A 25839-nucleotide genomic window follows, 5' to 3' on the forward strand; every position below is an offset into this window, starting at 1 on the left:
CAATATAGAGCCCTGGTAGCAACTTCAGTAGCTGGAAAATGGCGCTTAGGAGGATAAGCCAAAGGGCTTATTTCCTCAAAAGACAAGGTAGATGGGAAGGAACCTAGTGATCCGAGTACATGCAAAGCAAGCAGCCGTGTGCCATTCCACAGAAAACAGGACTCGCAGGTGGCCAGGATGAAGATCTGTTGGGTCAGTAGATGGGAGTTTTCTGTACGATAGAAAGATGGGGCAGGCCAAAGCCGGTGCCAGAGCTTTTGTGACCTGAATATGTACCCAGACAGACTGCCTCTTCCTGACTTGGGGGGAAGACGCCGTCCAGGAGTTTAGTCATGTTGATCAACAGGGGCTGACCCCTAAGACAGAAAGGTTAATCTTTGTGAGATGGAGCTTAAAGGGGCCCATGGGACAGGAACTTATTTGGGCAGGTAGCTTACCCCAGACCTACACTGTACGTTCATCCCTGCATTAGTTACTTGGGACAACTTACTAAATACCTTCATAACCTTAAACACAAAACAAAATTTGGAGATAGTCATTGTCATTCACTCATGCATTCATTTTTGCCTCTTGAGCCAGTACTGGTGACAGCTTCTCGCTGGCAGAAAAACCCAGGTGCCCATGACATAGACATTTCCATGAGCAAGTGCACTACATACAGAAAAGAGTTAAGCCCTTTCGTAATTGCTACAGTAGATGGCAAAAGGAGAAGTGTGAAGGGTGAAACTTAGATGTCCAGAGGAGGGAGCAGTCCCACCTGACAGTGGAGGTGAGGGATCACAACACGGAGAAAGTGACATTTGAACCAGGGAGTGAGGATAAGCAGCTTTTGGCAGGATGTTTGTGGCAATGGGTATTGCATGAGTTTTTGTGCAGAAGTATTTGATTTTTTACTCGTGGTTTTTATTGACGGTGTCTTTTTTTTTCCCCAAGTTTATTTATTTATTTATTTTGAGAGAGATGGAGACAGAGAGAATCCCAAGCAGACTCTGTGCCAGCACAGAGCCCGATGCGGGGCTCAAATCCATGAACCGAAACCTGAGCCAAAACCAGAGCAGAAACCAAGAATCGGACACTCAACTGACTGAGCCCCCCTGGAGCCCCTCCTATGGATTGATGTCTGTAATCAAAGTGTAAATAACTTTGTTAAGAATAGTGATTGTGCATTACACTTCTTTGACGTCTGTGCTGCTTCTACCCAGCGTTCTATACATATCCAGAATGAATGTCCATTCTTTCCACAATTTCTCCTCAGAGACTCTTCTAACAAAACCCTTCCTCTAGGCTTTTATCTGTCATTCTTGTGGTCAAATCATATCCATCTTGTAAGACCACCTTCCCCTTTTTTTTCCTGGTGAGAAAGGACTCTACTGCTCTCTAATGCCTATTTATAAAGCTGAACCACAAGCAATTGTTTCTGTAGATCAAAAATGGTCAAATATTGACAATTTTATATGGTTCAACCTAATGTATTCTCTTCTACTGAATGCACTCACTTGGTCTCACTTTGTACTGCTTCCCATTATCAGAGTTTAAATTACCTTGTTTCTTTCTTTCTTGGCTTTCCCCCTGCCTACCCCCGACTCCCAGCAGATGTAAGCCCCATGAGAGTAAGAAAGGTAGTGTCTTATCTTCACTGTAACCCTATCTCCTAGCAAATGTAGGCGTTCAATATTTGTTTAATGAACAAATAAATGCCCCAGGGTTTGGACATTAAACAAATTTTATCCAGCCTTGGGATTGGGTGAGTCTTTCCAGGCCTCACTGAGCTCCAAAAGCTAAGTTGTTGGGTACATTAGGTCAGTGGTTCCCAAAGCTGGCTGCTCATGAGAGTGGCCTTCAGAAAGTGTTAAAAATACAGATTCCAAGGTCCACTCCAGACCAATGGAATCATGATAGTGAGGAGGGGTTAAAAGAAAACAGGTATTTTTGCCTCTGAAGATGACTCTTAGATAGTCACTGAAACAGGTGTCAGCCTGCACTTGGGAGCTGCCGGACCCCATGAAGTCATGGGGAGAGGACCATATCTGTCTTGCTTGCAACCTGTCACTGCCAGGTTCCCGATTCATGGCACAATGGTTAGCACATGGCAAACAGCAATGATCAATTGTTGGCTGCATATTGAAGGGCTTTTCCATTTCTGAGGGGCATCTTAAACTGCCAAGCCCCATTCGGTTATCCGAAAGAGGTCTTACGTGGATTGACCTTGAGAGTTTTTTAGGGTCAGGGTACCTGGGCAGTTCAGTTGGTTGAACATCCTACTGGGGCTCAGGTCATGATCTCACGGTTTGCGAGTTTAAGCCCCATGTCAAGCTCTCTTCTGTCAGCACAGAGCCTGCTTTGGATCCTCTGTTCCCCTCTCTCTCTGGCCCTCCTGGGCTCACGCCCTCTCTCAAAAATGAATAAACATTTTAAAAAATTATTTTAAATTTTTTTAATTTAAAAAAAGAGAGTTTTTTAGGGTCTCCTTGGGCTCCCAAACTTGAGATGCTTATATATTTATGACAGTGTGTAATAAGCCACATGTCACTGGGCACTTTCACCTCTCTGAGCCTTAGATTCCTCTGTGAAATAAGGGTATTGGGTTCAAAAAGACCACTAGTGTCCTCTTGGACTTTACCTTGCTTTCCTTAATGACTCCCCTAGTTACTAACTGTGTGACTCTGGGCAAGAGATTTATCTCTTGCTGAAGTTTCTGTAACCCCATCCTCTCACCCTCCACTCCCTCCACTGTAGGATTGTAAGCGTCCCCCCTCCCCCCCAAGAGCAGAGACCTTGCCTCTCCATTGCATCTACCCACAATACTTAGTGCTTGGCATACACTAGTCACTCAGTAAATCAGTCTTTGAATGAATGATAGAGACTTTTTAAAAATGCAATGAGAAGGTAATTAAAAACTGTACATATCAACCCGAATTCACTGCACTGCTAGAGGAAGTATACAGTGACACAACCACTTTTCTTTCCTTTTTTTGAATAATAAATTTAAGGTATAATTAATATATCATAAAGTTAACCGTTTCAAAGTGTAAATTCAGTGGTTTTTACTATTTCACAGAATTGGGCAACCAGCACTAGTCTAATCCCAGAACATTTTCATCATCCCCACCCCCACCCCCCACCCCCTCCCGGTAACCCCGGGTCCATTCGTCTCGCTCTCCATTTTCTCCTCCTCCCAGGCCCTGGCAACCACTCGTCTGCTTTCTGTCTTTATGGATTTGCTTCTTCTGGACACGTCAAGTGAATAGAAATGTGCAATATTTGGTCTTTTGTGTCTTCTGGCTTCTCTCACTTATCACAGTGTTTTCAAGGTTCATTCTAGCTGTGGCAGGTATCAGTGTTTCATTCCTTTTGATAGCAAATAATATTCTATTCTGTTGATATAGCACATTTAACTTATCCATTTATCAGTTGATAGACATTTGAGTGGTTTCCACTTTTTCTCGATTAGGGATAATGGTACTATCAACATTTGTGGACAAGTTTTTATGAGGACATAAGTTTGGGGACATACCTAGGAGTAGTCTTATGGTAACTGATTTTTTGAGTAACTGTCAAAGCTGTCGAACTGGTTTCCAAAGTGACTGCTTCATTTCACAACCCAATCAACAATGCATGAGGGTTTCCATTTCTTCATGTCCTCTCCAATGTTCACTGTTGTTTGTCTTTTTTGTTTTCACCATCCCAGTAGGAGAGAAGTGTTATCTCAGTGCAGGTTCGATTTGCATGTCTCTAATGACTAAAGATGTTGAGCATCGTTTCATGTGCTTATTGGCCATTTGTATATATTCTTTGGGAAAACATTACTCACATCCTTTGCCTATTTTTTTTTTTTCCTTAAGATTTAAACATTTTTTATTTGCCAGTATGGTGTATGGTTTATCTGTGTCTGGAAGCTTGACTTCATTTAAGACAACTCAGTGCTCTCTGATAGTCTTTTTTTTTTTTTTTTTAATCTTTTTAGAGAGAGCATGAAGAGGGGGAGGAAGAGGAGAAGAGTGGGGGGAGAGAGGGGAAGAGAGAGAGAGAGAATCCCAAGCAGGGATAGCTGATAGCTATCAGCTGATAGCAAGGAGCACAAAGCAGGGCTCAATCCATGACCTTGAGTCATGACCTGACCCAAAATCAAGAGTCAGACGCTCAACCGACTGAGCCACCCAGGTGTCCCCTCTTTGATAGTCTTCACTCCTAATCTGAGCTTTAATTGTTCAACCTTCAAAATCTTTTTTTTTTTAATGTTTATTTATTGTTGAGAGACAGAGAGAGACAGTGCAAGCAGGGGAGGGGCAGGGAGAGGGACACCGAATTCAAAGGAGTCTCCAGGCTCTGAACTGCCAGCACACAGCCCAACTCAGGGCTCAAACTCACTAGCCGTGAGATCATGACCTGAGCCAAAGTTGGATGATTAACTGACTGAGCCACCCAGGTGCCCCCGCCTTCAAAATCTTTATTTTCCTGTAGTTTCCAGACTCAGCTCTGTGATGGAACAATCAGGAGTAAAACACTCTGCCTTTTCTCTGCTATGTGTTACCATTTCTACATCTTCACAAACCTGGCTTTATCTTTTCTCATTCTTCTTTCATAAACTGTAGCTCATTATAGCCTTTTCTTTCCCTTTATCCATTTGTAAATTGGATTTTGTCTTTTTATTGTTGAGTTGAAAGATTTTTTATATATTCTGGATGCTAGTCTCATATCAGATAAATGACTTGCAAACACTATCTCCCATTCCGTGGATTGACTTTCTACTTTCTTCATGGTGTCCTTTGGAGTACAAGTGTTAAATTTTAATGAAGTCTAATTTATCTACTTTAAAAATTGTATGTGATTTTGTCGCTAAAAAACAATTGTCTTATTTGAGGTTACAAAGATGTACTCATATCTTTTCTGCTAAGAATCTTAAGGCTTTAGCTCTTACATTTAGGTCTATGTTCTATTTTGAGTTAATATTTCTGTATGGTGTGAGGTAGAGCCATTTTTCTTTTCTTTTTTTGTAGTTTAATGGTTTTATTAACACAAATGTGACGTGCACATAAGCTGTCTGTCTATTCATTTTCTTGCTGTGCAGCCTGGCATTGGGTTGGGTGACTCTGACAGCCAGCTGGGATGCTCTTTCCGCCATGGCTTTGTGGTTCTTGGAGGAGACACTGTGAACAATCTCCGCACAGTAAGATCTGTTACACGTCAGCAGCACTTAAACTCCTTGATGTTGTGGACTAGGAACTTCCCGAAGACACTGGGAAGCACGTGCTTTGTTTTCTTGTTGCTACCATAACCAATGTTGGGCATCAAGATCTGGCCCTTGAATCTTTTGCACACCCTATCGTCAATGCCTGTGGGTTTCAGCCAGTTGCATTTAAGTTTGACATATAGGTCTGACGTGCCAGATGAACTTCTTGGTCCTCTTTTTAACAATGTTGGGCTTCACCAGAGTCAGCCATGATGCAAAGTAATGGATGGCTGCCACCTCCACAGGCTGAGCCATTTTCTTTTTAAAAAATCTTCCTATAATGAAATTTAGCACACATATAGAAAAGTACACAAAATAAAAATGTATAGCTAAATAGATCACCATAAAATGAACATCCTGTAACCAACATCCAGGTCAGGAAATAGAACATGGTTAGCATTCCAGAAGGTCCTCTGCTGCTGCTTCCCAATCAATATCCTGCCTTCCCCATGAAGTATCTGCTACCGTTTAAAGTAATCTCGTTTGCTTTTCTTAGTTTTACTACCTTAGCATGCATCCCCAACAATATAGCTTGACTTTGCTTATTTTTGAAGCTCATATCAATGGAACTATACCATCTCTGACTTTTACTCAACATTTTTTTTTTTTGAGATTTATTCAGGTTTTGCAAGTAACTGTAGCTCATTCATATTTATTGTTGTATGATGTTACTTTGCATGAACATACCATAATATTTTATTTTTTTAAGTTTGTTTATTTATTTTTAAGAGAGAGAGCCAGTAGGGGAGAGGCAGGCAGAAAGGGAGAGAGAAAGAATCCCAAGCAGGCTCTGCACTGTCAGAGCAGAGCCTGATGCAGGGCTTGAACTCATGAACCGTGAGATCATGATCTGAGCTGAAATCAAGTCAGATGCTTAACCAACTGAACCACCCAGCTGCCCCTATAGTATTCTATTTTTGATGGTCATTGAAATTGTTTACAGTTTGGAGCTTTTATAAATAGTGATGCTATGAACATTATTTTTCTTGTCTCTTGGTACACTGTGCATGAACATATATTGAATATAGAGTGGAATTATTAGACATGTGTATGCTTCACCCTCACAGAGAATGACAGTTTTACAAGGTGATTGTTATCAGTCAGTTAAAGCTCTCACTAGCTGTAAATAGAGTCCTTATTCCACACTGTCCCCTGACCAACACTTTTTATTACCATGAACAGTTTATTTATTCATTTATTTTTTATTTAAATCCAAGTTAGTTAACATATAGTGTAATAATGATTTCAGGAATAGAATACAGTAATTCATCACTTATTTATAAACATCCAGTGCTCATTCCACCAAGTGTTCTCCTTAATGCCCCTCTCCCATTTAGCTCATCCCCCCACCCAACACCCTACCATCACCAACACTTTTTATTGTCCATTTGATTACAGTCATCCTGGAGGGTGTTTAGTAGTATTTCATTGTGTTTTAATTTGCTTTTCCCTGATGGCCAATGAGGTTGAGCACCTTTTCATATGTTTATTGTTCATTTGAATAAGTGAGCATTATTTGTATTTCTTCAGAGGAGTGCCTATTCTAGTCTTTTGCTCATTAAAATATTTTTTGGTACTCTCTGTTTTACTTTGCTATGTAATTTCTAGGAATTTAAAAATATATTCTGGTTATGAGTCCTCTGTTAGTAATATGTATGCAAATATCTTCTTTCATTCTGTGGCTTATTTTTTCAATTCTTAATGTTGTCTTTTTGATGAACAGAAATTCTTAATTATAGTATAGTCTAACATAATGATCTTTTTTCTTTATGATTAGAGCTTATATGTCCAGTTTAGGAAATCTTCCTCTATCCTAAGGTCATATATATATCCTTTTATATTCTTAGAGATTTTATTATTTGCCTTTTACATGCAGATCTACAGTCTACCTGGATTTTTGTGTATGATGTGGGTAGGGGGTTAAGTTTAATTTTTTCATTTTTTTTTTTTTTTAATTTTTGAGACAGAGAGAGACAGAGCATGAGCAGGGGATGGGCAGAGAGAGAGGGAGACACAGAATCTGAAACAGGCTCCAGGCTCTGAGCTGTCAGCACAGAGCCTGACACAGGGCTTGAACTAGCAAATCGCGAGATCATAACCTGAGCCGAATTCGGACACTCAACTGACTGAGCCACCCAGGCGCCCCTAAGTTTAATTTTTTTAAAAATAATAATTTCCAATCATCCCAGCACAACTTATTGCATACTTTTCTTTCCAAACTTCTCTAAAGTGCCTATGGTGTTAAAGTCATGTGTTTATTAACCTTTGGTCAATGTCTGTGCTATTTATTATTTCATTGATTTCTTTGTTTCTCCTTACATTTCCATATAAGTTTGAAAAACAATTTGTGAAGTTCCACTGGGGTGGAGAAAAAAGTGTCAGAATTTTGAGATGATGCTAAAACTATAGATTAGGGAAGATTTACAACTTCGCCATGTTAGTTGTACTAGCCCATGAGCATGGTATATTCCTCCATTTATTTAGACCATCTTTGATTTCTTTCAAAAATATTTTAAAGTTTCTATGTAGAGGTTTTTACACATATCTTTTTGAATTTGTTCTTAGATACTAGATATTTTATAGTTTTTATATTAAATGTATTTACAAATTTTCATTTTCCTAATTCTTTTTGGTTTTTTGATATATAAAAACAGCTCAAGTTTTGTTGGACATTAACCTTATTTCTGATTATTTTGCTAAACCTGCTTATTCTAATTTTTTATATATTAAAATATGTCCTGTGAAAATAATGATGCTTTTATATCTTACTTTCTAAAACCTATATATATCCTTTAAGAGATGAACAGGTTTTATTGGGCTCAGATCAGAAGTCTGTGAGTCTTGAGGACCTCTGTTTATTTGCTGGTTTTCTTCCCTATGTTGTCCTTGGCCTGTTTGAGCTACTCCTTCTGTAGTGAACCTTGGCCTCATTGTACTTCTTCTTCTCCAGAGTGGCTGTCAACATTTGGTACTTCTGGTCAACCTCATAAGTCAGGTGCCTCAAGTAGACAAACTTATGTGTGGGCTTCAGACACACAGATTTAAGGAAAAATAATCACTTGCTTTTTCTTGTCAAACATCTTGAGGTGTTCTAAAGTGGCCTGGAAATGCTCTATCTTGTGGGGCCACATGCATTGCACAATCTATCTAAAGATGTGCTTGGATATCCAGAAGTAGTAGGGACCATAGGATGGGTTGGTGTCTATGTGCTTGTGGAAGAAGTCCAAAGCCTGGTACCTCCCCCTAATTTTGTAGAAGTTGTCACAAATGTTAATATTCTTACAGTGCATGACCACCACTTTCCAGTCCAGCACTACCTACCTGGTCATTCTAGCCTCCAGGTGATCCTGTAGATGGTGTCAACCATTGATCACCAGCACTATCCCTCTGTTAACTTTGGCAGCTGCCTTGGAAAATTAATCCCTATAAAATTTTTTTCTTATCTTATTGCACTAGCTGGAACCCTAGTGCAATGTTAAAAAGGAGTGGTGAGAACAGACATTCTTGTTTCCAATGTTAGGGGGAAAACTCAACATTTCACCACTGTAGAAGATGTTTTCTGTAGGGTTTTTAGAAACATCCTTTATCAAATGAAAGATGTTTCCTTCTATTCATAGATTACTAAGGCATTTTCTTCACGAAAGTTATAGAATTTCAGCATTCTCTTTCTTTCTCTATTGAAATGATTTAATAATTTTTCTCCTTTCTGTTAATATGGTGAATCACATTTATTGATTTCCATGTTAAAATATCCAACTTATTTATCATCCACTGTCCTTGCTATATATCCTGTTGAATTTGTTTTGCTGATATTTGTTTAAGATTTTTTCATAGACTTTATTTCTTAGAGCAGTTTTAGGATCTCAGCAAAATTGAGAGGAAGGTACAGAATCTCCCATGTACTCACATGTATAGCTTTGTCTGTTATCAACATCCCCATACCACAGTAGTCTATTTGTTAAAACTGATGAATCTACACTGACATATTATTATCACCCAGAGTTCATACAGTACATTACGATTCACTCTAGGTGTTGTACATTCTATCGGTTTAGACTGAAATTCTATCGGTTTAAAATGAAATGTATCCACCCTTAAGAGTATTATACAGAATAGTTTTACTACCTTAAAAATCCTTTGTTGCTTTACCTGTCCATCCCTCTCTCTACTAACCTCTGGCAACCACTGATCTTTTTACTGTCTTCACAGTTTTGCTTTTTCCAGAATGTCATATAGTTGGAATCATGGAGTATGTCACCTTTCAGATTGGCTACTTTCTCACTTAGTAGTATGCATTTACTATTCCTCCATATCTTTTCATGCTTGATAACTCTTTTCTCTTTAGTGCTGAATAATACCCATTGTGCAGATATACAACAGTTTACTATGCATTCACCTACTAAAAGACATCTTGGTTGCTTACAAGCCTTGGCAGTTTTGAATAAAGCTTCTATAAACACCTGTGTACAGATTTTTGTTTGGACATAAAACATCAAGTCCTGTGGGTAAATAGCAAGGAGTATGATTACTGGGTCATATGTTAAGAGTATGTTAGTTTTGTACAAAACCACCAGACTGTCTTCTAAAATGGCTGTACTATTTTGCATTCTCATTCTTGTTGCTCTACATTTTTGCCAGCATTTGGTATCAATGTTTTGGATTTTTAAGCCCCATTGTTTAACTCAGTCAACATTCATATACCTACATATTTCCTTCTCTTTTCATACTTTTTCATACCTTTATGCCTACCTGAGCTTACACTGGGGAATCATTTTCCTTTTGCTTAAACAATACTCTTTAATATGAATTGACTGCCAAAAATTTCTCACATTTCTTTTTCTTTCTTCCTCTCTTCGTTTTTGGAAATGTCTTTATTCTTCTTTCATTCTTTGGCCTTAGGAGTATGCTTTGCCCATGAGTGTGGAACGCGTAGTGTCAGGGATTTAACCCAGGAACAATCTTCAACCACCGAGGTATGGAGTTGATGGATAAATACCTCTAGCTTCCTCCCTACTCAGTGAGATAATTCTGAGATGTGTTCCCCCACTGTCTCTCAGATTGTCCCCAGTGGGATTGCATTCCTGTTGCCCACAGTGGTAAAACATGCATCAGCCCATCTTTCATTGAGCTTTCCCCCTTTCCTGTCTCATTTCTCTGTTCATTTGTTTTGAAAAGGAAAATTAGTCCAAATTATTAGAAAAGAACCCTCCTCCCCCTGGTCTTCTTTTCTGGGTTGTATTGCACTTTGATGCTTCAAAGAGATTCTGCTTGAACCCTGCTTATTGCCATGCTCTATCTGTATTCCCTCCTCCCCTAGGTGATGGGCTTGCAAAACTCCATGCCTTTATTCTTGTTTTTCTATCTGCAAAGTGGGACCCACTAACGTGTTGGAGCTCTGCAAGAGGAAAATTTTCCCTAACATGCCAGCCTGGGATAACAAAAAGATTGCAATGCCAAGATGGTCATCGAAGACCAAATGTGCAGTTTCAATAAGTGAGAAAACTGGCCTTCACCCGTGAGAGAAAGTCTCAGAACTAGGAGACTAGGGGTGAGTAAATCAAGGAAACAGAGTAGAAGAACAATGAAAAGATGAAAAAAGACAGATTTGGAAGAAATAAGCAATGTGTGGGTGTGGTGTGGAGTTTGTTCAGGGGCAAATATAAAATGAGTGAGCTTAAGCTAGATATTTTATTTGCCCCGAACATTCTTGAAAGCTCAGCTTAAATGACTTTTCTTAATTGTCTTGGCTTGAATCACTTCCTCCGTTAACTTCCATAGCACTCTTATTGCATTTATCATATCACATTTTTCCTATGGCTTTGAATAATCTGTTCCTTTTAAATTATTAACTGGATGGCAGCTGTGGTATAATGGAAAGAGCAATGTAATCAGAGTTAGATGACCTGGGTTTAAGTCTCAGCTTCAACACTTAACTGCACATCAGTGTTCTCATCTATATAATGGGGATATATTATTTACCCCACAGTGCGTTGAATATCAAAAGACGTAAGTATATAAAGTCATACATAGTGAACACTGTTGACTAATAAAAGCTTCCATTTGCTGAGCCTACCAAGTGTTATGAACTGCTCTAGGTGCTTGACAAACGCTATCTTATCTAGACCTCCTCACAACCCTATGTAGATCTGTTACTATGGGATATTTTACTGATGAGAAAAAAGACATTATGAGAGGCTAAATAATTTAAGCAAGGTCACATAGTTAAGTACCACAAACAGGACACAAATCCAGTTCTGTCTAGCTCTAAAACTAGCAGTGTCCGTTGGTCTACCCTGCTTCCCTTCTGCTTGTGAGGACTAAATACCAGCCTTGAAATCACTTTTTAGTCTAAACTAATCTGGGCCAATTTTGAAGCTGGTGACCTACAAAACTGTTCCATTATCTGTCTCAAGGGGGTACCTACTCTATCCTGATTTATAAATAAATTTTCATATATTTTGCTCAAAAGAAATTCCTAAGCAAAACTGTGCAAATGCAATGCATTAACAGAAAAATAGGGATATTTTACCTTAAGAACTTTTCCCAGGACCCCCGATTTAATGAACATCTACACAAATTGCAGACGGAGCTTAATGTTTTTACTCTGCTTTGAAAGGGGTACTTGATTTTTTGAAGGTGCTATGGAAGCCTTTGAGAAGAAAGCTATGAACTGGTTCCTTAGAAAAAAGGAGTTCCCTAGAAAAAAAGATCCATTCAAGAATTTGCCGTATGACCCAAATGATCATGAATTGAAGAACACCTTTGTAGAAGAGGTATTTTTCATTAAACTCATGAATCATTTAAATCAGTAAATTAGTGGAAATTTCCATTTTGTTTTTGTGCGAGTGATGGTGTTGCTGGGGACATTGGGGAGACTAGGGTGATTAAAGAAGTTGCTGCAAAGTCAGTTCTCTGATCCTACGATAGGACCTTCTGGAAAGGTCCTTACGTAACTACCTTACTTCTCCAATAAAAAGCTGTGCATTTCTCGCCCCTTAACTGATTTTGCACTTCCACTTTAAATGTAATTGCAGATGAAGGACTGGAAACAACAAAAACCCCCTAAAGGTCCGCAGAATAATTAGGGCTGCCCGAGGGAAATCAGAGCGAGAAACGCAGGAGCCCCTCTTCCTCCCACCTCCCCGGGGACGCACACTTAGCCTCCCTCCCAGACTTCTTCCCCGCCCCAGCGGGCTCCCCTCCGCCTCCTCCTTCCCTAACACGTGCTCTCCGGAACACTCACTCGGGAGCTATCCCACCCCCCAGAGGGCTGGGCTCGGGGCCGAACGGACCAATCCGCACGCGCCTTACAGTGCCGTGGCCCGACAACGTTGAGCCGCCCAATCGAAAGGGCCTTACCGCCCGTTTCCCGGAGCCCCGCCCCTCGCAGCCGTGCCCCCGCCCGCCGGTCTCCTCCCTCCACCTCCTCCTCCTCCCGTTCGCCCCTCCCCCGCCGCTCGGGAGCGGAGCCTGCGAGACGGAGAAACTGGGGCAGAAGTGAAGATGGCGGCGGCGGTGCTGGCGGCGGTGGTGGCGGCGGCTTCTCGCCAGTGACGCGCGGTGCGGGCTCATCTCCTTCCCCACCTCCCTAGTCCGGACCCCGTCCGCCGCCGGGACCACACCGTTCCCGCAGCCCGTCCCTCTCCTCCCTCCCCAGTCGCCCCCTCTCCCGACGCCCGGTCGCCGGCGGCGGCGGCGCGCCCGGGTCCCGGCCGCCGGCCTCGCACTCCAGCGCGCTGTCGCCGCGGGAGCGGGTGGCGTGTTGATCCGCCCCGCCGGACCGCCGGGCGGCGGACACACGCCCGGCAGGGAGGCGGCGGCGGCGGCCCCTGCGCATTTGCTTCCCTCCATTTGGGGACTGGGAGGCGGCGGCGGCAGTGGGTATTGGGGAGGGGAAGGGGGTTGGGGGGGGGTGGGCGAGAGCGGGAGGGGGCCGTCCTCGGGAGGAGGACTAGAAGGAAGCACCATGACGTCCATCCATTTCGTGGTTCACCCGCTGCCGGGCACCGAGGACCAGCTCAATGACAGGTAATAGGGCCGGCGGGCTGGCGGGCGGGGGGAGGGGCGCCTCCCCGCCCTCCCCTCCCCCACGGGGCCGCGCCGCGGCGGGCGCCGGTATTTACGCGCAGGCCGGCCGGCTGGCGGGGGGGGGGTGGGGGTCTTCACTGCTCCCATCTAGGCCCCTTCCGGGGCAAACTTCTGGTCCCGGGGGCTCGGGGTCGCGGGGGGAGCTCGGTGTGGACGGTGCCCGCGGTGTAGACGGGAAAAGCGCGCTGCAACCTTTTCCCTCCCCCCCCCCCCCCCCGTCTCCCAACGAGGAGCCGCGTTTAACTCGGCGGAGATGGGGGGGGGGAATCCGGCTCTCGGGGGGGGGGGGGCGGGCTGTAATTACCGCCCGGCCCAGGCCCGAGGAATCCATATTAGTCAAAGTTGAATTGAGACAGACAATGCGGATGGGGGATGGTGGAGGTAAAAAGAGAGGGAAGAGGAGAAGCGGGGCGAGGGGCCCCGGGGTAGACTGGGTTCGCCCGGGTCCCCGGGAACTGTGTCCGGTGGGGAGATCTGGACCTGCCAAGCCTAGAGATCCCGGGGGAGGGGGAGGCTGATTCCTGGCAGATCGCGGGGGTGGGGGGTGGGGGGGGTAAGCGCCATGATTATTGTTATTATTATTAAATTTGAGCTCCTGCAGTGAGGTTTGCCCGCCCCGGGAGGGGATGAATTCAGGCGGGGGTGGGGAAGTGGATTGGATTCCCTTTGCTCTCCTTCTTCCGAAACGGGTCTGGTAAGCTCCTTCTCCCAGCCCCTATGGTGCGAGCTTTTTTGTTTCCTTTTTTATTCTAATGATAGTGTTTTCCTGAGTTGTAATTTGACAGCTGAAAACCGTGCGTAGAGTCTAAGGAAAACTCTTACGTTTGCAGTTCGCAATGCTGCTTTCTTAAGCTGTAAATTTCTGGGATGGGTTGCTTTGGGTGGAGGAGGAATTATGATTTTTTTTTTTTTTTTGTCTTTAATAAGAAGGCTGTTTTGGCTGTGTGGATTCCTCCCTTTGCCTCCTCCACCGTTCCCTGCCAGTTTAGGATATTGAATTGCAGGGCCACATGCTCTCAGGGAACTAAGATAAAGCAGGAAAAGTTCCTTCACTGTTGCAAAACAGAGACTCGGAGAAGGTTGGGGGAGGCCTCCATTAAAGTAAGTCTTAGAATTTAGGACTCTGATCTGATGATGGGCTGATAAATATGGGGCCAGAAAGTGGGGCATTTTAAGCTTCCCTCTCCCCCGATAATATAAGTTGCTTTCTACTTCTTTTGAGTATAAAAGGCCATTTGGACCCGAGTTTAGAAGTTAGGTATGATTTTTGCTAAGTGACTGGGTGACATAAGTTGCGTGACGCCCTGTTTGTCGAGCGCTTCCCGGAGGGAGGAAGAGGCCTAACTTGCTAAGATACTGGCCTTGGTCTCCGAGTATCTATCCGCCTCAGGTGCGGGGGACAGCTTCTCATCGGCAAGCTGACCACTCAGTTTGTGGCACTGGGTTCAGATTTGTCTAATCTTTGCTGTAGCTATATTGTATTAACACGTTTGTGCAACTTTTGAAATCCTTTCTGAAAATATTAGCCATTTGGAGTTGTCACATTGTTCCTTTAAATACCGAAATAAGTTTTGTCATTTATTTTGACATTTTATGTGATCCTTACTCTGATTTTATTTCATTAGAGATAGAGATCTTTTTTAAGATTTTAACATAAGATTTTTTGGTAAATTTTGGAACCAGGCTGGTAGTGAGGATAGCTCTACTGTCATTCATAGAGCAAAGTTGATGGTGCTTGTAGTGTAACTTGGCTTGTGACTTAGAAAATTGAACCAAGCAGGAGAGAAGTAGGCCATGTTTTCTATATTAGTCCTGCTTTATATATACCAAGAATCCTGACTAGCTTACTCAGTTGACTGTGCATGCCAAAACCTATTTTGCAGTTGTCTTGGGCACTTTGATTCATTTTTGAGCATTCCTTTTGCTTCGGCTTGTCTGAGAAATTTCCAAGTAATGTATCCTTTTTAAAGCTACTTTTTTTTTTTTTTTTCATTCCTGGGGTAAACAAGTAGTCTTGTTTTTGATTCCTGTAATGTCAGTATACAATATTAAGAATATTTAGGTCATCTTGAGTTTTCATTTCATGAAATAGAAGTGGATTTGATTTAGTTTATAAAATGTGTGCATCGAGGTGGCAGATAATTTGACAAATAGGAAACTGTCATCCGTAAAATTTGGGGGACATAGTTGTGTCTGCTAGCAGTAAAGAATGGTTTGTTGAGATTTGTGAGGACAGCATTTGAGACAGGCATGCACTCTTGATGTAGCTGACTTAGGATGGAGCTGTTCTGTGTCTCCCCTTCTAAAGGAAGGATCCTTTTTGCATGCCTAGTTGCGGAGTAACAGGACCAGACTATTGCTGCATTGCTTGAGAAACATCTGTTTACAAAACAAACTGGCCTTCTGGAGTCTTTTAACTGGAATCAGAAGCTCAGGATGTTTTCATCTTTAGATAAAATCTTTACCAAGATTGAGTAAGTTTTGGTAGTAGAAAAGAGTGTACTACTCTAGCTTGACTTTTATATGAGAAATGTTGTCTGTAACAGAAATGAAGTGATAAATGATAGTTTTGGATGAAAAATAAGTAGACTTTATTCTGTATATGAAAAGCAGTAAGATTGGACAGGGAGTGTGATACTGCAAATAAATTGCTGAGTTAAAATGTATGGGGCCTCAAAACATCAACATTTCCTTCTCCAAATAAGTTTTCTTTAGAAAATAGCCACATCCTGTTAAAAATAAAATATTCTGTTCAGTGTAATGGTGTGATGTGTATCAAATATCTAAAAGGTACTTAGCATAAAAAAAAAAGTGTGCTTTTTTTTCTTTGCCTTTTCAAAATGCTGATTCTTTAATAGTCTTTGTATATCGGGTTAAAATCTTTGATTATTGCCCTGGGACACCAAATAATGAATGTAGTTGGTGAATATGGGTGGGGGTGGCTAGGACGGAGAAGAGGAATTCAGAGAGCCTGGGATGTTGGTTGTGGTTTCCAGAGTGATTACAAGGTTCCTGGTGCTGAGTGGCTGGCCCTATGCAAATATTCACTGTTGAATTGAAACCATCCCTGCTCATATACTTTTGTGACATTTTGATTTTCTCTCTAGTGAATTTCTTGAGTTAGTGCTATGTTCCTGCTTAAGTCATTGTTTCAGAGAAACAGCAAAGGGATACCAAGAACATGATTCTGCTGTGGAGACCGAGGGAAGGGCTGGAAATGCCTGCTCACTAAGATCTCCCTAAGTGCCAAAAAAGTCCCATAGACTGGCCTTTCACTAATGAGTTGAGAAAACAGGCCCAGAGATTCGCAGAATTTATCCAGGGGCACACAGTGGGCTACTGACAGATGAGGTCCACATGATGGGTCTTTTTTTTTTTTTTTTTTTTTTTTTTAAAGTCCAGGTCTCTTTCCACTTTTCCACATAGCCTATATTCTGGGATATTCCTGCCTTCTGAGGTATTGCAGCCTTAGAACAGGCATCTGTCTTAGAGTTTTGATTTCCCCTTCCTCTCAAGTCCTCCTTTCACTTACGCCTTTTGTCAGGTGGCTGACCCTCTTAACCCTTTTCTAGAACTAGCCTAAGAGAGGCCTTTTTAAGGTGATGTGGGTATGCCATGGCTTGTCCCTGTCCTGAATTAATCCTCAGGATGTAGGTTCGTTACAATAGGAACCAGTTCTCATTGTTTGTCTCTGCGGAATTTTCCTGTGAGCTTTGCTTTTTTGGCATTGTAATGTGTTGTGCAATCAAACAGTCTTGGTTGAGATTGTCATATCAAAAGGGTTTTTCTTTAAGGAGCTTCCCCTTCAGGGGCTGTAAGGCTGCCAGGTAAGATAATACAGAGAGGAGTTTGAAATGTGGAATTCTTAAATCCGGGTTTGTTTCAGCCAGGCTACTTAACATGGGTGGGTGAGTCATTTAACCACTTAGAACCTTACTCCCTTGTGTCTCCCTCTGCCGCCAGCACCTCAGTCTCTAAATCAGGCATAGTACCCATCTCAGGGTTGGTGAGAAACAGCTGAGATAGTGGGTAGGAAAACAATTATAATGTAGGTTCTGTGGAAAATATGAAGAGATGGTTACTTTTAACTGCTTCTGTGTGTCGTCTGAATTTCACATAGAAAAGCAGGAAATCAAAGGGATTGCTCTAGAATGTCCTTAGCATTGATACAAAATCCAGACCCTTAGTCTTAGATCGCTGTTTCTCAACTGGATGCTGTTTTGCCTCCCCGGGGTATATCTGGCAGTGTTTGGCGATACTTTTGATTGTCACCGCTGGGGCATTGCTACTGGCCTCTAGTGGGTAGAGGCCAGAGATGCTGCTAAACGTCACGCAGTGCACAGTACAGCTCCCACACCAAAGACTTACCCTGGCCCAAATTCTAGTTGTGCTGAGGTTAAGAAATTCTGTCCTCGATTATCTTGAATACACGTAGAGGTAAAAATAAATAGAAATGACTTTTGTGAAGAAAAATCCCAGCAATGCAGTTGTTAGTCTTATAATGTGACTATTTACAATTAAAATGAAAAAGTCAGTTCCTTGGTAACACTAGCCAGATTTCAAGTGCTCTGTAACCACATGTAGCTAGTGGCCACCCTATAGGACAGTGCAGATACATATCCGTGCCTTTATCACTGAAAGTTGGCTTGGACAACAGTGAAGTAGAAAGTGCTTTTTTGCACAGGCCATTGGCATTTAGTAAGTGGTCCTGATTTTCATTAGGAACTGTTGGGTTTTAAAGACTCAGGGTATTCTTGCCCTCTCAGTAGGAGCTTGAAAATGTGCCAGGGGTTACATGGAGGTGAACGAAGGTTGTGATGGGCAGATGTCATAATGGTCGAAAGCTGTCTGAAATTTCAGTACGCTACACCAAAAAACACAAGTATTAGTCTGTGTGGGACAGAGCATCACATCACCAGACCAGAGGGGAAGCTCACTGTTTATTTATTGATCGATTATTGAGATTGTTACCCAGACACAGTAATACTAGAGGACTGTGCTGGGGAAGTACAGGCAAGTTTAACTGAAATGATTAAATGAAGTTGATTAAGGAAAGTAAGATAAAGACAGTGTATGAAATAGCCAAACAAAGTATTGAAAATCAAAACATACAGTGGCAAACCAGTTTTATAAATCAAGAAATCAGTGACTAAATCGCAGGCTTAGGAGTAAACAGACACACTTGTGAAGGAAATTACACAGTACACGGAAGTGCAACTGGGAATAATGGGGTGAATTTTAAGAGAGATCAGGCTTTTCCCCTAGCAGTTAGGTTATTTAGGAAATAGTTTCTGAAGGAAAGTTGAATCACTGAAGGCTGTGTCAGATTGCACTTCAGTAGGGGCGCCTGGCTGGCTCAGTCTGTAGAGTACGCGACTATTGATCTCAGGGTTGTAAATTCGAGCCCCACATTGGATGTAGCGATTACTTAAAACAATAAAATATTAAAAAAAAATTACGCTTCAGTAGATACTATGGGGTGTATTGAAGGAAGCAGTTTTATATTGCAGGAGGATTTACTTACGTCTTCTTTTCCCCATTTTTTTTTTTAAATTTTTTTTTCAACGTTTTTATTTATTTTTGGGACAGAGAGAGACAGAGCATGAACGGGGGAGGGGCAGAGAGAGAGGGAGACACAGAATCGGAAACAGGCTCCAGGCTCCGAGCCATCAGCCCAGAGCCTGACGCGGGGCTCGAACTCACGGACCGCGAGATCGTGACCTGGCTGAAGCCGGACGCTTAACCGACTGCACCACCCAGGCGCCCCTTCTTTCCCCCATTTTTATCATATCTACTTCTAATTAAGAAACTCCAGTTGTGGTCTGTATTTCTGTCATTTTGCCACCTTGGCATCCTAAGTAAATGAAAACGGCCTCTCCTAGCTCTGTGTGATTGGGAATTGTTGATTGATTATTATACTTGATTTTTAACTTTTACTCTGAAAATTATTTTTAATCTTCATATTATGGAGAATTTTAAGCATATACAGAAGTAGAGGCAATAGGATGATGAATACACGTGTATAACAGTTATCACATAATCTTAGCACTTACCAAATCCGTGGCCAGTTTGGTTTCAACACTCTCTCCATCAGATAATTTAATCGATAATATCTTCAGTATGAATCTCAAAGATGAAGGCTTTAAAATTTTTTTTAATGTTCATTTATTTTTGAGAGAGAGAGAGCGAGAGAGCGCACAAGCAGGGAAGGGCAACAGCATCTGAAAGCAGGCTCCAGGCTCTGAGCTGTCCACACAGAGCCCCATGTGGGGCTTGAACTCAGGAGCCTTGAGATCATGACCTGAGCTGAAGTCGGAACCTTAACCACTGAGCCAGCCAGGTGCCCCTCAAAGATGAAGACTTTAAAAACACCCACACACCGAAAACAATTCCTTAATATTAAAATTCAATTTGTTTAGATTTTTCTATTGGCACATAAATGCTTCTTTTTCTTTTTTTAAAAGTTTATTCATTTAGAGAGAGAGCGCAAGTCGGGGAGGGTCAGAGAAAAGGAGAGACAGAATTCCAAGCATGCTCTGCAACATTGGTGCAGAGCCTGATGTGGGGCTTGAACTCCCGAGCTCTGAGATCATGATCTGAGATCAAGAGTCCGATGTTTAACCGACTGCGCCACCCAGGTGCCCCATAAATGCTTGTTTTTCATTGACAGTTTTACACGATAAAACTAAATGGGTTGTAACAAGTTACAATATTTGACATTTTTTGTAAAGATTTTATTTTTAATAAAATTTACTTAAATTTTTATTTAAGTACTTAAACTCGAACTCACAGCCCCAAGATCAAGAGTCACATGCCCCACCGACTAAGCCAGCCATGCGCTCCAAACTTTGACATTTTTAAGAATAAGACAATATTTGTGTGGATTGTAGCCTTAGAAGGAGGGGTAGTATCACACTGGGAATCTTAAGGTTCCTTGTAGCTTGATGCTGGCACTTCATAACCTCCCGTGGTAGCATTGTATTAGCAGTCACTCGTAATGGTTATGTAATGAGATTCTTGAAATTAAACTTGAGCGATTTTCTGCAGGGCACACTGAGGAATAATATTAAGTCATGTGGAACTTTGCAATGTTCTTCTAAGTTAATGTATAGAAGTGAGACTTAATGAGTTGAACTTGGCTATAAGAAATTATTCTGTTTCATATTTCATAGTATTTCATACTTCTTGATTGAATCAATGTTGTGGTTATAAACCTCTTGAAAATGAGAATTATGGTGAGTTCTTAGATAACTGTTTTGTGATAGTCTCATTGTTTTTTCAGGTTATTAAATAAGGTGTTAAATTTTAATGTTATTTTAAGGGTAAAGAAGACACATTTGTCTTGCCTGTGTGGCAAAAGTAATGTTATTTGTTTAGTTTCTGATGGTATCATTTACCTTAATGAAGTGCTTTCAACCTTCTCTACTTTTAACTTGTAAATTGGCTTTATTGAAGTATAACTGACGTACAGTATAACTCACCCATTTGAAATGTGCAGTTTGATGAGTTTCGACAAAGGTTTACAGCTGTGTAACCACCATAATCAAGAAAATGGAACATTTCCATCACCCCAAAAAGTTCCCTAGTGCCCCTTTGCATTCTTAGTCCCCTGTCTTGTTCCCACCCATGAAAAATGCTGTTCTATATTCTCTAACTGTAATTTTGCCTTCTTTAGAATTTTGTAGAAATGGAATAGTGTGTGGCATCTTCTGTTTAGCTCATGTAGCCTGTAGTAGTTTTTTTCCTTTTGTATTAGTGGTAGTGTTTCATTGTTTGGATGTGCCACAGTTTCACAAATCTGTTTTTTTGCTGGTGTAAATTTGGGTTGCTTTCAGTTTCTGCCTCTTCCTTAGTTTTTATTTATTTATTGTGAAAAATTGTTGTAAAAAACATTGTTGCAGAAGATATGGAAAATATAGAAAATCAGTGTAAAAAGTCTAATAGTGGGGAGCCTGGATGGCTCAGTTGGTTAAGCGTCTGACTCTTGATTTTGGCTCATGCGGGATTGAGCCCCGAGTTGGGTTCCGTGCTATCAGTAGATAGCTATCAGCTATCCTTGCTTGGGATTCTCTCTTTCTCGTCTCTCTTTCTTTGCATTGGTAGATCATTGGTGCTAGCAGTGTTAACATTTTGGTGGCTTTCTAGTCTCTTTTTCTGTACATAGAGATTTTTGTTTGTTTTTATAAAGTTGTAATCATCCTGGGTAAAAATTTTATGTACTTGAAGTTTTTTTCACTTTAGTATGTTAAAATATTTTTCATACAAGAAAGCTAGTTATTGTAAGAAACCTACATCTCTTTTCTTTCTTTCTTTCTTTCTTTCTTTCTTTCTTTCTTTCTTTCTTTCTTTCTTTCTTTCTTTCTCTTTCTCTCTTTCTTTCTCTTTCTTTTTTTAAGTAGGCTTCATGCCCAGCATGGGGCCCAATATGGGGCTTGAACTCATGACCCTGAGATCAAGACCTGAGCTGAGATCAAGAGTCAGATGTTTAACTGACTGAGTCATCCAGGCACCCTGAAATCTACATTGTTCTTACAGCAAGTTTGTGTGTTAATTAAAAAAATACTTGTCTATATAAAACGATGATATTTTAGAATCCATTAGTATTGATGGTATTCTAGATTGCATATAGAGCTATGACAGTGGGAGATAAATCCAGTGTAGGGAGCACTGTGGATTGAATGAATAGATAGATTTTTATTTCCTTCCCTATCAGTTCAGGCTCCATTTTTTTGTGATTCAGAAGAAAAAGTATTGAGATCTACCATTTTAGAAAACTGGATCTGCTCCAGCATGAGTCTGCTGTTTCACAATTCAGGTGACAAGGTGTTCCAGATCTTTATGTGAACTCAGATACTAGATCTTCCTCACAGATGATCGAAACTCCAGAGATGGCCTGTGTGTGAGCGGCTCGAGACCTTCTTACTTGTGGGCGTGGTGGAGATTCATTTAAGATGTTTTGTGACAGTCTGCTAGCTTTGATGTGAGAAGTGGGGGATGACTGATGTTTTAAGCCTTAAGAAAAGGCCAAATTTAAGATTAGGAAGTTAATAGGAAGACCATTAAGAAAGCAGAGACAGTATGGTAGGGTTATTTTAATATCTAAATTAGGAAAACAGAGTTCTCTATGGGGCTTTGTGGGGAGAGGTATTGGGCTTTTGCAGCTCAATGTCTGTTTTCTTATTTTGTAAGAATGGCTTTGTTTCTTGCCCAGAAGTAATTTGAACTAGTCCATATATTGCTCTGTATCCTCATCTGCACATAGGAAATCTGTTTTGTCTTTAAAGGAAGCATCAAGTGATTGGTCTTAAATTGTAAACTAAGCAGGTTTAAACATTTTCTTAGCATGCTTGTGTTTCTCGTGGTGTTTAACCTGAAGTCTTCATCTCCTGTCAGAAATCCCATAAGTGATTGTGTTTTCCTTCTTATCAGGTGTTCTGATTATTATGTGTAGATGGAGAGTAAGGGAGGGGCAGTGATGCTGTGGACAGCGTGCTCTTTCCTTTCCACAGTTCCTCTTCGGGGAGGAAGTATAGGAACTACTTTTTCTTTGCCTCCTGCAGTCACCAGCAAGGGATGAATCCAAATTATGGCCACATGTTCCTCCTGATTCCTTGTTAGGTTTCTGTCACTTCTGAAGGGACGCAAAACCAGGACCGGGTGTCTTCCCCTGGGCAGGTTGGCAGCCCAAGGTCTATAGGTCAGAGATGACGTGTGGGCTGATTTTCTTGGCAACAGCTGCTCATCTTTCTGCCACTCCAGAGAGCTGGAGGCTACTGAAGAATGCACACAGCACCTGCATCCAGACACAGGAGTCGTATGTGCTTAGCAGTCACCCCATATCATTCCAGAATGTTTCTGGTTTCACAAAACTCTTTTGAGTGGAGGGGCTAGGGTATTTTTTTTTTTTTTTCTTTTTCTTTTTTTCTCTAGGACCTCTTGACTCCTTAGAAGACTCTTTGGAAATGTAAAAAGCATTTTCAGTTTTCATGAAGATTTGATCATTTGATGAATTCTGGGACATTCTTGAGGGGTGATAGCATGTGTTTTTTGGGTGTGGTTTTTTTTTAATTATTTTTTTTTTTTGAGATGGAGTTTTTCTGACAACATTGAATTTTTATAAGAGTAACCTAACCAAATTGTAGTAAAACCATTTGTGGCTTTTCTAAGTAGTGTTTTTCATAGTGTCTAAGCGGACCACCATCATCAGGAGCACAAAAGCTTAAGGATTACTGTATGAAAGGCTCCTGCTCACATTCCTTTGTATTTAAATTAAAATAACTGATGACAGCCATCAGAGCTCTGCTTGCCTAGCCCTTACTGCCTGCAGCCTTCCTTTCCCCCTCCGACTACTGCTGCCATAGCTGTTGTTTGAGAGTAAGGTATTATCCTGCTCCTCAGCATTAGAGTAAATTGGTTTTTTTTTCTACAAATGAAATTTTTAAAAAGTTTGAGTACAGTTATACACATATTAGGTCCTCCCTACAACTATAAGACACCCGAGAGGGTAGCTTTAGGAAAACAAAAACATGTCAATTCTCATAGGGTTACAGTTCAGTGCAGAGAGTGAACCTGGTCCGGACCGCTAGCAGACTTGGAAAGACTGGTAGGAGAGGTAGTCGAAGTTTAGCCTGTGCAAATATTTGCCCTGTGTTGCCAGCACAGAGTTGGACCGTGGTGTTAGATTGGCCTTCCTTGTTCTGTAAATGTTTGTGTGCTTCTCACCTTCAAACATTGTGCTAACCAAGGAGTAGGTTTCCCTTGGTGCAACAACTGTGATTTATTTGTTGCACCGACCCTTTTTGGAACTTTTGGGATGAGAGGCAGTTGGAACATTTTCTGGCTTATTTTGCAAGTTTGGAGAATAGTGAGGTGATAGATGAGTGGGCCCAGGGAGTGGCATCAGGTGACTGCCATGTATTTTTTTTTAACTGTTTACTTTGAAATAATTATAGACTCACAAGTAGTTGCAAAAATAGTGCAGAGGGCCTGTGTCCCCATAACCTGGCTTACCCGAATGGTAACATCTTGATCGTATCGAGTATTTTTGACATCCTTGCAAACTATGAGAGATTTAAAGGAGCATTTTCCTCATATTTTTGAAAATTGCTTATTTCTCCGCTAAGGTAGCATAGATTAGAAGACCTACATTTAGAGAACATTTGGTATTCTTAGTTGATTTTGAATTGATGAGATATATTCTAGGTAGTGATTAAGTTTTTAGTCAGTCTTTGACATGATGGTGAGTGGAATATAAATTGGTAGTCAGTGGTCAGGGATTTGTTTTTGTTTTGTATCTGACACTAATTGGCAGTGTGACCATGAATCAGTGATACAACTTTTTTTTTTTTTTTTTGTAAAGTGAGCGGATTAGGCCAGATCATGTAGATTTTCTCCACTCAGTGTCTGTGCTGTTAGGATGTGGTAGGGAAAAGGGTTTTTGTATTGTAGAAAGGCTAAGAGGGAGAAGGAAGTGTGTCTATGGTTGTCTATGATTTCGTTCTCTTAAATTTCATTGATGAATGGAAAAATGAACAAAGAAAGTGGGAAAATAGGGTTTACTCTTTTACTTAATTTGTCAACTAAATTATATACATTGGGATACAAAGATGATGGCCTCTACCCTCATGGGGCATTCATTTTATAGGAGAGGCAAACATGTAATGGAGAATTCAGTGCTACTGGATGGTATAAATGACAGGGAAGAAGGACCTGATGATTAAACCTGATGCTTACAAATGGCTTTGAGATTGCTTTGAAGGCAAAGTTGCAGGGTGTGGACCCTGGTTCATCCTCTTATTTCTGTTCTCTTGAGCCTAATGAATTTTCTTTTAGAGACATGGAAGATACTGCCAGTAACCAGGGTTCATCATAGGTGCCTGTATTTGATATTGATAGAGTTTTAATAGTAGTTCAGAACTCTTTTGCTGTGTGAGAGTAGTTTACATATAGACAGTGGTTTTTTTCCTTTGCTTTTGGTTTGTAAAAGATACTGTCCAGGGATAAGATAAGAAGATGTGATTCAGGGGTGTGTGAAAACAGGTTGCTTTGTTGGAGTTGACTAGGAGGGGAGGGGGCATACTTGAACAGCTTACGTAGAGGGTCTGTACTCCTTTGTGATCCATGGTGCACAGGTTGAGGTTGACCCTGTGACCACCTTGAAAACTGCCAGGAGAGCAGTGTCATAGCACAGAGACCCTTAAATGTGAGACTGAGTGTCCTCAGATTCCTTGATTGTTATTGTCTTCATTCAAAATACCCAATTTCAGGGGCGCCTGGGTGGCGCAGTCGGTTAAGCGTCTGACTTCAGCCAGGTCACGATCTCATGGTCCGTGAGTTCGAGCCCCGCGTCGGGCTCTGGGCTGATGGCTCAGAGCCTGGAGCCTGTTTCCGATTCTGTGTCTCCCTCTCTCTCTGCCCCTCCCCCGTTCATGCTCTGTCTCTCTCTGTCCCAAAAATAAATAAACGTTGAAAAAAAAAATTAAAAAAAAAATACCCAATTTCAGGGGTGCCTGAGTGGTTTA

The 25839-nt window shown here is 41.4% G+C and overlaps 2 protein-coding genes across 2 annotated transcripts in view; both read left to right on the forward strand.

Annotated features, from left to right (window-relative positions):
- The window catches only part of LOC113600633 (uncharacterized), an 83731-nt gene extending 71423 nt beyond the window's left edge, over positions 1 to 12308 (forward strand). Inside the window, exons 2-3 of the mRNA XM_053208244.1 lie at positions 10548 to 10778; positions 11867 to 12308. Coding sequence (XP_053064219.1) covers positions 10548 to 10723 — 176 coding nt within the window. The 3' untranslated portion in view covers positions 10724 to 10778; positions 11867 to 12308. The remainder of the gene's footprint in view (positions 1 to 10547; positions 10779 to 11866) is intronic.
- Positions 12309 to 13125: 817 nt separating this feature from the next.
- The window catches only part of UBR5 (ubiquitin protein ligase E3 component n-recognin 5), a 136425-nt gene continuing 123711 nt past the window's right edge, over positions 13126 to 25839 (forward strand). The window contains exon 1 of the mRNA XM_053208245.1: positions 13126 to 13258. Coding sequence (XP_053064220.1) covers positions 13197 to 13258 — 62 coding nt within the window. The 5' untranslated portion in view covers positions 13126 to 13196. The remainder of the gene's footprint in view (positions 13259 to 25839) is intronic.

The sequence above is a fragment of the Acinonyx jubatus genome, chromosome F2 (assembly GCF_027475565.1).
Source record: "Acinonyx jubatus isolate Ajub_Pintada_27869175 chromosome F2, VMU_Ajub_asm_v1.0, whole genome shotgun sequence".
Taxonomy (NCBI): Eukaryota; Metazoa; Chordata; class Mammalia; order Carnivora; family Felidae; genus Acinonyx; species Acinonyx jubatus.